This window comes from Salvelinus sp. IW2-2015, linkage group LG2, assembly GCF_002910315.2.
Source record: "Salvelinus sp. IW2-2015 linkage group LG2, ASM291031v2, whole genome shotgun sequence".
Taxonomy (NCBI): Eukaryota; Metazoa; Chordata; class Actinopteri; order Salmoniformes; family Salmonidae; genus Salvelinus; species Salvelinus sp. IW2-2015.
This window is the reverse complement of record NC_036839.1, coordinates 22381419-22393851: the sequence shown is the minus strand read 5'-3', so window position 1 is coordinate 22393851 and position 12433 is coordinate 22381419. Positions and strand designations below refer to the sequence as shown.

Sequence of the window (12433 nt, the reverse complement as noted above, 5' to 3'; positions counted from 1 at the left end):
CCATTAGGGGTGGGGACATGCAGGTGTAGAAGCACCATTAGGGGTGGGGACATGCAGGTGTAGAAGCACCATTAGGGGTGGGGACATGCAGGTGTCAGATGAAAGAACAGAAAGGGCCATCTCTCATTTGAGCACAACTTTTTCATTTTATTAATAAATGTGCAAATAACAGTTATGATTATAAACAGTCATGTTGTGAGGCAGCTCTAAAGGTTCTGAACGCGGCGAATGGACCCCACGTTGGACCTCCAGTCATTGAAGTGGCGGTACTCGCCCCTCTCCAGTAGGTGCTGGTGGCCGCGGTAATTGGGGTGCTCGTAGAACACCCAGGCGCCATCCATCACATTGCAGGAGTGCACCTCGGGGTGACGCCAGTGATCGGGGAGGTTCGGGTTGTCTTCGCTGAACTCCATCATCTGACCTGCAAAGTCAGGACGCTCATAGAGGCGGATCCTGAACTTGCCAGAGGTCTGGGGGGAGGGTGGGTGGTAGGGGTGGAACACCCAATAGGATTTGTATTCAAGATATGCATGTACACAGTATACATATATTGTGGCGTTTCATATTTGCATACCAATGCTCATAACCTTTGAACTGTTTTAAGGCATTGCATATCTGATTACAGATTTGTGCTGTGAAATTGCACATTAGGATTCATGTAATCAACTAGTCTAACACTCAACTACAGCTTGAAAAAGATACACCTGCATATTAGTATGTTTGTTATATTTTCTTTGCTTATTTCGAATACCTGGTCACTGGTTTTGATTGAATACACTACAGCATATTCACGTCATATGGCTGTACAGTATGATTGATGAGACCGTGGAAAGAGCTATTGGGAAAGCTATTGGGAAAAATGCTGGGTGGAGATATGCAACGTTTGGTCCCACATGACGTGGCTCCTGAGCGGTGGCAGTAATTTAACACAGAAAAATATATGTGGGAAGACATTTGACTCTCCTTCTCCAAGAAGCATCCTCCACTGCTCTAGGTTTTGAGTTGTGACAGCTTGGCTGCMACATTTTTTTTATCTACTATTTTTGTGTTCTTTTCTGTCTCCTCAGAAGCCTGCCTTTAGGCTGCACAGGACATATGTTGTAACACGCAGGTTTGTGTGTGCCAACCTGTATGTATACATGACACACATGAGAGAGAGGTAGAGAGAGGTATAGAGAGAGAGATGGGGAGAAATAAAAAGGAGATAATTGTATTCTCGATCAGCATTAACCCAAACTAATTCTGCACGGCATGGCCCCCAATCTTCAAGCCAAACCCTTGGCCTCCTTGATAGGACTCACGTTGCGGATGACGCGGCAGGACCTGATGCTGTCATTGTAGCCCATCCAGCGCAGGTAGTCGGGGTACTCCCCGCTGGTCAAAATGTACTGAGTGCCCAGGTAGTTGGGCCTCTCGTACAACACCCAKTTCCCACTCTCCACACGGATGGAGTTGCAGCGGCTAAAGTGGGAACTCAGCTCAGGGCAATCGCTACAGCATTCAAAGTGGCGACCCTGGAMGTTTTTGTCCTCATAGAAGATGATCTGTGGATTAAAAATAGGGGAGGTGGGTCAGTAGCTTTGTGAAACCAGACTGATCTCACGGTAGCCCACATTTTCTTTAACTTTAAGTAAAACTAAATGTGAGCGCAGCGGTCACTCTGCTTGACCAGGCAAGTAGGTGGGAGTATGCAAGGTAAATTAGGTTGTTGCAAATTTCCTGAAACTTTCACAAAGTTCATAATATTCAGAAATCCTGGTTGGAGGATTCCAAATTGGAAAATTCCTTCTCTGCTCATTCCCTCCTGATTCCGAGGATCCTCCAACCAGGATTTCTGAAAAAACAGGTAACTTTTGGAAAGTTTCTGGACTTTTGTAACCCAATTAGGTGCAAATATAGAGATGGGGCGAAAAGGAAAATGACTGTTAAATGACCTACCTTTCCGATGCGGTCCATGATTGGGGCTTATCTCTAACTTTTTTGATAACTCAATATTTATACCTCCTTTCACATACAGTGGTATCGCCACTGCCATGGGCCAGATTTATATATGTGGGACATTGAAATGCAATGCCAGGGGAATCATTGTCATTTGAATAGCCTCAGCATTTATATCGGCACAAGAGCTGATGCAGCAATTGTTTTAAAAGTCTGCCCGTTTTATACAATGTTTAGCCAGTGATTGTATACAGGTTGACCTTTTGATCTTACAATGCCTGATTCCAGAAACTGATTTATTGATGTAATTAAATTGTTCTCCAGGCTGCTGGTTGTGCGATGGCCTCCATGAAGTTGGCTTCTGGCCAAACTGCTCTGTTCTGTAAGCTTTAACATCTGTAATGRAACTGGCAGGTGCATTTCCAACACCCAATTTCCAACACCCATCATGCCCCACCCTCCATCTAGGCTACTGTACACAGCACACCACCACATTTACTGTAGAAAGAGTCGTCCGATCAGTATTTATGAAGTCTTGAATGTCCTTACAGTTCAATACACCTCAAGATTCCAACACCAATGCCCCACCCTTCATCTACCACATTTAGAGTTGGAGTTGGCTAACATTGGAGTGCCTCTTAAATATTAGCCCCTATTTTTAAATTTTCACCTAAAAGGACATACCCTAATCTAACTGCCTGTAGCTCAGGCCCTGAAGCAAGGATATGCATATTCTTGGTACCATTTGAAAGGAAACACTTTGAAGTTGATGGAAATGTGAAAGGAATGTAGTAGAATATAACACAATAGATCTGGTAAAAGATAATACAAAGAAAAAAACAACCGTTCTTTTGTATTTTTTTGTACCATCATCTTTGAAATGCARGAGAAAGGCCATAATGTATTATTCCAGCACAGTGCAATTTAGATTTTGGCCACTAGATGGCAGTAGTGTATGTCAAACGTTTTAGACTGATCCAATGAACCATTGCATTTCTGTTCAAAATGTTGTATCAAGACTGCCCAAATGTGCCTAATTTGTTTATTAATAACTTTYCATGTTCAAAATTGTGCACTCTCCTCAAACAATAGCATGGTATTACTTCACTRTAATAGCTACTGTAAATTGGACAGTGCAGTTAGATTAACAAGAATTTAAGCTTTCTGCCAATGTCARACATGTCTATGTCCTGGGAAATGTTCTTGTTACTTACAACCTCATGCTAATCGCATTAGCCTACGTTAACTCAACCGTCCCGTGGAAGGGACACCGATCCCGAAGAAATTTTGACTCGGATACAGTGATGGATTGTAATTTCTGATCACTCTTCTTGAAGTCAGTAACACTAAATGCCTTCACACCTGAGAAAAGGGGTCATGGCTCTGACCACGTATAAGCTCAGCATTGGGCAAGCATCCAAATTACAATCACACAATGCAAATAGGGGGTGCTTATATTTGTCCTGTTTCACACAAGTGTGTAACCTGTACAAGTGTGTGGTGTGAAATGGAAATGTGTTTTTTACATATCCCACTCCCCCCGAGACACCTTCGGAGAGTGGGGTCACAACCAGGGATCCACCATTATTTATCATTTAACACTTGTAAAGGGTTTTCTAGTAAAAGTGTGTTCTATAAAGGTTAATGCAGCACTTGTGGTATATTGTTTTATATATCCTCCAATTTCTTAGTTAGCCATTTATGCCCAACTTCATATTTGCTTGGACTTAATAATAATTTCTATCCATGTGTATTGCATATTTCTATCAGGATTTAAAACTCTCTCAAGCAAAGTACGTGGATACCTAAATGGATGTTGTGGATTCCATAGACAACACAACTAGTGTCTTTTTATGAAGAGAGCCCTTGATTGTCAAAGCGGTCAATTATAACAGAGAGTGTGCCATCAGGTGAATTTAGCATGAATTTCTTGTCAGAAGTTACCCACTTATTTTATAGAACTAAAATCTACAACCCACAAAGGCAAGGACAATATTTTAGGCAGAGAATAATTATTTATTAGCCTACCTCGTTGTTTGCATGAACTGTTTACTTCTTTTAGTGGAAGCTGGGAAGATGATAAATGCTGTGCCTGTATATGTGGTCAAGAGATCCAAGTCAACTAGGCTAAGTAAAAATAAGTATTATGCAGATATACTTGAGTCACTTGTTACAGCTGATAGAAGAGCATGTGACAACAGATTTGCCATAGGCAGTTATAAATAGCTTCATAACATCTTATGCCATTGTTCATATTGTTAATAACGGCCTATGACAGATTTGATCATTTCTTATGTAGTAGTTATAAAGGCTTTATGAATATGTACAGTACATAAAGTGCTTACAGTAAAGTGTTACCTATTCTTCCAAATCAAGGATATTTCATTCATTGAAATAACTGGAAAACTTACACACTGTGGCTTTATTCTCGGAGCAACATTCTGTGTTTTTACTTCTTGGATTCCTTAAATACACCTTTCATGGTATACAGTAACTGTTATTATACAAATATATTTATATTTACTAAGACATTGACCACTGTGTTTATAATATATGCCTTTTGATATAAAAGTTCCATGCTCTTCTATAACTTCCATGTGACCTCAATCATACTCAGAAACAAGCTCATGTTTATCATCAGAAAACTTTATTCGAATCACACCATGCGACTACAATCATCTCTCTCCAGTGGCTATGATGCGACGGATGGAGCCCACGGTGGCATGCAGAGCTCCCCACTCGGTGTAGCGATGGTACTCCCCCCTCTCTAGCAGGTACTGGCGGCCGCTGTAGTTGGGGTGCTCGAAGAAGACCCAGGAACCCTCCTGGACCTTGCAGGAGTGGATCTCGCGGCTGTGGAAACGTTCCTGGACAGAGGGCAGGTTCTCAGTCACCTCCAGGGACTGACCATCGAAGTTGGGCCTCTCGAACAGCCTCAGCTTGTAGGGGCCAGTGGTCTGGGAAAAAGTTGATCAAACATCGAAGAATGTGTCATTATTGGCTGTTTATAAAGTTCTGAAAGTTGTGGGCCTACCTAAGTTCTGATAGAAACCTGAATAAGGCCACGATCATGTTTCTCTATAAAAAAAAAAAAATGTTGGTCTCCTAGTTTACATGACTTACTTTTTTGATGACCCGACAGGATCTTATGCAGTCGTTGAAGCCCATCCAGTGCTGGTAGTCTGCATACTCCCCGGGGCCTATGATGTACTGGTAACCCATGTAGTTGGGGCGCTCATAGAGGACCCACCAGCCGCCCTCCACCCGACAAGAGTTGCATCGAGCGAAAAAGTCATGCAGGTCAGCGGAGTCTCCTTTGCAGTCATAGGACCGCCCCTGGAAGTTCCTGTCCTCATAAAACACAATCTGTTGGAAGAGAAGAAACAGCATGTTACATTTCTGAATTCCATATAGTTCAAAAAATTACAGAACTATGAAACTATGGAACAGGTGCTCATTCATTTTATGAATCTCCACCGGAACACAACTCACCTTCTCCATCTCTTCAGAGTTCAGAATACCAGACACAGTAAATGACACTAAAGCTCAGGGCCTGCAAGTATACTCTTTATAGATGGCAGAGACAATAACACCAAGCACATGGTTAGCACTAGGTGAATCAGATATTTCAATCAGCTATTCAAATATTTATCTAGGCTCAACGCACTGTTCTAAAGCACTGAATCACTGATCCACACACAATAGCAGGTAGAAAGTGCCACATTTCAGTCAGTTCATGTGGGATCCAAAACAATCCAGGGCCGCCAAGGATTGTTTCAGTATCCCTTATTCTAGATAATCCCTTATCTTCACATCAAAATGAAAATAAAATATTGAAACTATTGTATTGTGTCATTCTAATATGTTGTTAAAATCATATTTTTAAAGTCCAGCAGTGATACATTGTAATAACTTTGTAATGAATGAAATACATGATTCTGTCTTTATGGGAATACAAATGCCCTCTTGTCTATGTATTCATTATGATATGCGCAACCTTTCCTTATATAGAGGAAGGGAGGAAGTAGTTGCTAGGCCACTCGTACAGAACACAGGCCAAATATGATTCTATATGCAGTTCATACAGTTCATGCAAATGCCGTCCTGTCACGGCAGTCTAGCTCTTCCTCCTYCTCAGACGAGGAGAGGCGAGAAGGATCAGAGGATCAGCAGCGTGGTAAGTTTCCATTATTTAATATAAACAAAGACAAGACACTATACAAAATAACAAAACGAACTAACTGTCACGGTCCCGTGTGGCACAAACACTGACACAGGAAACAACCACCCACAAAATCCCCAACACAAAACAAGCCACCTATATATGATTCTCAATCAGGGACAACGATTGACAGCTGCCTCTGATTGAGAACCATATTAGGCTGGACACAGAAACAGACAAACTAGACACACAACATAGAATTCCCACCCAGCTCACGTCCTGACCAACACTAAACAAGCAAAACATACAAGAACTATGGTCAGGACGTGACAGTCCTGTATTATCAGCATACCACTTTCAATGCCAACTGTTAGCTTTCATGCCGTTGTTGATGAAACCCTCAGAGGTCATCCATATACGTAGCTCAGTTTCAAACAGCCCACTAGCACAACTCCAAGACAGATTTCTAACAACTTTTGTAAGTCAACATAGTTTTATGGTTCTGATTGTAGCTATCTCAAATGAACAGGACACATTTTGTTATAATTGTTTTTGCTCTGATTCACAAAATGTATATAGACAGATCCAGAAATAACGCAGTTCAATTACAATCCAGGATCGATATACTGCAGCTACAGTGCCTTCAGAAAGTGTTATCACCCCTTGACCTTTTCCACATTTTGTTGTGTTACAAAATGTATTCAATTGAGATTGTGTGTCACTGGCCTACACACAATACACCATAATGTAATTGTGTATATATATATATATATATATATATATATATACTGTATATATATATTACAAATGAATTACAAATGAAAAGCTGAAATGTCTTCAGTCAATAAGTATTCAACCCATCTGTTATGGCAAGCCTAAATAAGCTCAGGAGTAAAAATGTGCTTAACAAGTCACATAATAAGTTGCATGGACTTACTCTGCGTGCAATAATAGTGTTTAACATGATTTTTTAATGACTACCTCATCTCTGTACCCCACACATACAATTATCTGTAAGGTCCCTCAGTCAAACAGTGAATTTCAAACACAGATTCAACCACCAAGACCAGGAAGGTTTTCCAATGCCTCGCAAAGGTCACCTATTGGTAGAAGGGTAAAAGTAAGGACAGTGAATATCCCTTTGAGCATGGTGAGGTTAGTAATTACACTTTGGACGGTGTATCTATACACCCAGTCACTACAAAGATAGAGGCGTCCTTCTTAACTTTCCTTCTTAAGAGGAAGGAAACCACTCAGGTATTTAACCAAGAGGCCAATGGTGACTTTTAAACAGTTACAGAGTTTAATGGCTGTGAAAGGAGAAAACTGAGGATGGATCAACAACATTGTAGTTACTCCACAATACTAACATAATTGACAGAGTGAAAAGAAGAAAGCCTGTACGTGCATCCTGTTTGCAATAAGGCACAAAGTAAAACTGCAAAGAAAATGTGTCAAATAAATTAACTATCTCCTGAATACAAAGTGTTATGTTTGGGGTATATCCAACACATCACTGAGTACCATTCTTCATATTTTCAAGCATGGTGGGGGCTGCATCATGTTATGGGTGTGCTTGTCATTGGCAAGGACTAGGGAGTTTTTTGTTGTTGATAAAAATAAACGGAATAGAGCTAAACACAGGCAACATCCTAGAGGAAAATCTGGTTCAGTCTGCTTTCCAACAGACATTGGGAGACAGCAGGACAAGAACTTAAAACACAATGCCAAATAGACACTGAAGTGGGTTACCATGACAACATTGAATGTTCCTAATGGTCTAGTTACAGTTTTGACTTAAAACGGCTTGAAATATATGGCAAGACTTGAAAATGTCTGTCTAGGAATGATTAACAACCAACTTGACAGAGTTTGAATAATTAAAAAATAATAATATGCAAATATTGTACAATCCAGGTGTGCAAAGCTCTTAGAGACTTACCCAGAAAGAATCACAGCTTTTATTTAATTTTGTCTTTTATGAGGAAATTCAAGTGGGCATCCATAGGGGTTGTCTTTTGTGTCCCTTTCTAGTTGCTTTGCCAACATTCAGTGGTTTCTTTCAGAACCCATCTGAAACACTTTCTGTTTTAGTTTGGTTGACAAAGTGACTACTTTGTTAGTTCCCTTTTCTGTTGAGCGATGACATCTAGGGTTGTCTTTACGGAATGTAACACTGCCCCTTATACTGTACATGTTTCACTGGCATTGTATTGTGTGACACTGTACCGTGTTACAAACTGTTTGTGTGTTCATTCGTATGGGTATCTTCTATAGGATTGTGTAAAGACTTTGTTCTTTGGAAGGCAATAAAGGATTGTATTGCGTTCCATTCTATTTTAGGGTTGTTGATATGGTGGCAAAGATGACTAAAGAAAACAGTGTGAGTAGATCTACTGGTGTTGACATACAGTACTTGTGATTACAGCCCGGTGATTCCCGTGTCAAACTAATGAAGACAATGGGGTGTGTGTGAATCAGACAGAGTTTTATTTGTTAGACTGCAAAACTCTCACACAGAGGTGGGTGTCATAAGGCACTGCAGAGAGGTTTCTTGGAAAGGGGGGCTCGTCGTAAGGTTCTAGAACTCTGTAATCCTGCGGAAGGAGCCCACGACAGGGGAGGTGGCGCCCCAGTCCGTGAAGCTATGGTACTCTTTGCGCTCCAGGAAGTACTGGCGCCCCCTGTAGTTGGGCAGCTCGTAGAATGCCCAGGCACCGTCCGTCACCACAGCAGAGTGGAACTCACGGAACTTGAATGCTTCGTGGACCGATGGGCAGTCCTCACTCCACTCTGCCATATGGCCAGCAAAATCTGGCCTGTCATAGCATCTGATCTTGTAGGAATTTCCATAGACCTGCAAAATAAATACAACCGAAAATATACAAATGCCAGTATCCTTAATTAATCATATTAAAGTAATGATGTTAATTATTTGAATTGTCATTAATCTGGTATGCAAAAAATGGTATTAGAAATTTGGGATGCCTCTTTAAATTGGTTTATTGGCTGTTGTCCTGGTTTCATTCAACAACTGATATAGATGGGCCTGGACATGAGGCAAACTGCTGCCAAAACATGAGCCTTTTATCTATCCTTATTGTCTGTTGGCTTTTGACTGATTATTGCCTGGTTGGTGCACCCTGGGGCATTCCATTCAAGCTGGGCATTGCCCTGCATCCAAATCTGGTCAGACACATTTTAACATCCTAATTGCCAAAACCCAAATATACAAGCATAAAATAAATCAAAAATTAGTTAGTGATGTCTGTCTGATGTAAAATGTGTAAATTTAAGATCGAGAAAACATCTGTCAAAAAGCTAAATGAATGCTAGAAGTAAGTTTCCTGGGGACTTTGAGCACTGATTATGAACTTCTTGCCTCAAGTTGTCAGTATCTATCTACTGACACAAATAAACGTCAGATTCGTCAGTCCCATCTTCAAACTAGGCTTACAGTTTGTACTTTTGGTAGGTAGGCTTACGTTTTTGATAGAGCGACAGGATCTGATGCTGTCGTTGAAGCCCATCCACTGCTGGTGGTCAGGGTACTCCCCAGGGGTCAGGATGTACTGGTAGCCTGCGTAGTTGGGGCGCTCGTACAGAACCCAGCAGCCGCTCTCCACCCTGATAGAGTTACAGCGGCTGAAGAAGGAGTGCAGGTCTGGGCAGTCGCTGCTGCACTCATAACTACGACCTTGGAAGTTCTTATCCTCAAAGAATACAATCTGGAAGAGAGATAGAGACAGAAAAGCCTGGTAAGATACAAGCCATACCTTTTATACAGTACTTCTTCCAATATGTGGCTGTAATGATTGCTCCTCTGCCAAGCTGCAATACCTACAATGCTGCTTGAAGTTACAGAAGTGACAAAAAATCTAATCAAAGTCATTAGTCAAATCAAGGCAGATAAACATAACTAAAAGTATAAGAACTTTTTCTGTCGAGCAAAGTTTCTCATACACATTTTACATATATTCTATTATATTATCTATGTAATCTAAAGACTCCTTCTTACCTTCCCCATTTTTTATTGTTATTGCTCACCTCCCACTCACCAGCAGTACTGCTGATGTTTATATCGAAATGCAGAATGTGCCGACAAGGGAAAGCCTTTGTTAAGCAAATTAGCCTGATTTGCATATCAGCAAAATGGTTTGTTCTAGTTTAATTTCCCTTTGTACCAATGCAATGGCTCCGTATCAAAGAATTGCCAGAACTGTGATGTGAAAGTTATAAAGGCCAACTCTCCCAGCCTATCCCCTAAATGCATTATATGGATTGCTTTCAAGCAGTCTGCTATCATGGAATCTTTATTGGTTTCTATTGGCATCTAGTATTGTTTGATCTAAAATACATTTTTTTTGTGATTTTATTTTGTCTTGAGCATCATGTTCAGGAACTGTTTCGTTTTGCAACTGTGTTGTCTCATCGAGCAAGTCTGAAGTTGTAGAAGCTATAATGACTGAACTTTCATCCCAATAGTCAATATCGAGTCAGAATTCAGTAGTCGTTGATGGGATCCTCTTGTGGCTTTTGGTGTGCTCTTAATTTACTGTAGAGACAGAGGAAAGAGCATGGCAATGCATTGTAAAGAAAGCTGTCTTAAATGATTGACACAACGTAAACTCTGACCCAGAACAAGGATATTTTCTCAGGTTGCAAGTGTGACCACTATGAATTACTTTCTTCAATCCTTCAATTTATGTCTCATTCAGATCGGGAACAAGTATTGAGATATTTCAAGAATGACAAAATGTGTATGGAACTCCTCTGTGGGCTATGTGCAATCAGAGTAGAGAGTTCTTGGATGACTATAGGGTTTTTGTGACTCTATAACAAACAAATCTGAAACCACAGATTAGAGATATTAACCCTCAATCTAAAGCTGTATTATGCCATTGTTTGTTTTTGTTGTAATTTTAGTATTTGTTAACAAGAGAAATAAAAAGGAAAAAATAGAAGAAACCCGCACGCTGCTCTTGCTCATATCACTGCTTGTCACGTTCTGAGCCTTATTTCCTTTGTTTTGTCTTTATTTAGTATGGTCAGGGCGTGAGTTGGGGTGGGCAGTCTATGTGTGTTTTTCTATGTTGGGGTTTTGAGTTCGGTCTGGTATGGTTCTCAATCAGAGGCAGCTGTCAATCGTTGTCCCTGATTGAGAATCATACTTAGGTAGCCTGGGTTTCACTTTTGGTTTGTGGGTGTTTGTTTCTGTGTAAGTGTTTGTCGCCACACGGTACTGTTTCGGTTTCGTTCGTTTCACGTTTATTGTTTTGTATTTTGTGGTGTTCAGTTTATGTCTTAAAATAAACATTATGGACACTTACCACGCTGCATATTGGTCCTCTGATCCTTCTCGTTTCTCCTCGTCAGAAGAGGAGGACGACGGCCGTTACACTGCTCTTTAATAAGCTTTACTTATCGGCCTAAAGGCCTTCGTCAGAGCTTTTAGTATTTGTTAACAATGTATAGCCTCGAAATGTTTAAAACTTTCCTGCTAATCTCATGGACCATGTTTTCTTGCATCCATATCTCTGTCTATGAATTTGAGTGGTTATTTTATCTCCTTTCCATGACTAAATATATTTTTAACACTTAACACCAGTGCAAAGTGATTACAACCAATATTGTTGGCCAGTGACAGAAACAGTAACATTAACTCTGTGTGGTATGGCACTATATAGACACTTTTGAGTGTTACATTTAACACTATGTGTTGATTTAATACTTGTGATTTTGCATGTGGGTCCCCTGTAAGCCAGTGTTACTTCAGGGAGCTTAGTGAAGTCTTTATGTCTCAGGCAAAAATCAATGACTGTACTTTATTGAACCACCTCCGATCCACTTCAACCTCCTTCACAAAGAGACCCATCTGGGTTCAAACCTGGGTCTGCTGACCATCACAGGAGTGTATAAGCTTGCTGAGCTAAAGCCTACGTCCTTCAATACATTAACTTACAAAAACAATTTTGTAAAGGCTGAACCCCTTAATCTCTTGAACTACTGTTGGTACTTTGAAGCATGCCCTTGATTGAACCCACAATCCTGAGTTTGTTTCAGCCCAATGGCAATTCCACCACTTGGCTTTGTATGGGGGATGGGGCTGGGGAAACATAACAACAGAGCTATGGATGCAAGGATTGACTGTCCATGAGATTGAAATGATAGTTTTGAACGTTTTGAAACTATACTTTTTTTTTTATTTTTTTACAAAGACTCACATGACAACACAATCATAGACTTTGGAGTTAAACAGAGATTTGCATTATGACAGTTCCCACATATTAGGGTCACTTATTGTGGGAAATGTGACTGACGATTGTATTTTAT

At 40.5% G+C, this 12433-nt stretch overlaps 3 protein-coding genes across 3 annotated transcripts; all 3 read right to left on the bottom strand.

Moving 5' to 3' along the window:
* Nucleotides 1-126: 126 nt before the first annotated feature.
* On the bottom strand, nucleotides 127-2046 carry LOC111972287 (gamma-crystallin M2-like). The gene is made up of 3 exons (XM_023999252.2): nucleotides 1939-2046; nucleotides 1302-1544; nucleotides 127-470 (listed from the first exon to the last, which is right to left on the bottom strand). Exons 1-3 carry the CDS (start codon nucleotides 1954-1956, stop codon nucleotides 207-209), a joined length of 525 nt encoding a protein of 174 aa, XP_023855020.1. The 5' UTR covers nucleotides 1957-2046; the 3' UTR covers nucleotides 127-206.
* A 2517-nt stretch (nucleotides 2047-4563) lies between these two features.
* On the bottom strand, nucleotides 4564-5538 carry LOC111972278 (gamma-crystallin S-1-like). The gene is made up of 3 exons (XM_023999242.1): nucleotides 5431-5538; nucleotides 5062-5304; nucleotides 4564-4895 (listed from the first exon to the last, which is right to left on the bottom strand). The coding sequence occupies exons 1-3, from the start codon at nucleotides 5437-5439 to the stop codon at nucleotides 4614-4616; spliced, it is 534 nt and encodes a 177-aa protein (XP_023855010.1). The 5' UTR covers nucleotides 5440-5538; the 3' UTR covers nucleotides 4564-4613.
* A 3029-nt stretch (nucleotides 5539-8567) lies between these two features.
* LOC111972270 (gamma-crystallin M2-like) lies at nucleotides 8568-10180 on the bottom strand. The gene is made up of 3 exons (XM_023999230.1): nucleotides 10119-10180; nucleotides 9586-9828; nucleotides 8568-8957 (listed from the first exon to the last, which is right to left on the bottom strand). Exons 1-3 carry the CDS (start codon nucleotides 10125-10127, stop codon nucleotides 8682-8684), a joined length of 528 nt encoding a protein of 175 aa, XP_023854998.1. The 5' UTR covers nucleotides 10128-10180; the 3' UTR covers nucleotides 8568-8681.
* Between the last annotated feature and the right edge of the window lie 2253 nt (nucleotides 10181-12433).

Bases quoted from the DNA above. Each gene is read 5' to 3' on its own strand.
- LOC111972278 (XM_023999242.1), bottom strand. The intron at 4,896-5,061 runs GTAAGTCATGTA...ACTTTTTCCCAG, and splicing joins CCTGTCGGGTCATCAAAAAA to ACCACTGGCCCCTACAAGCT.
- LOC111972270 (XM_023999230.1), bottom strand. The intron at 8,958-9,585 runs GTAAGCCTACCT...TTTATTTTGCAG, and splicing joins CCTGTCGCTCTATCAAAAAC to GTCTATGGAAATTCCTACAA.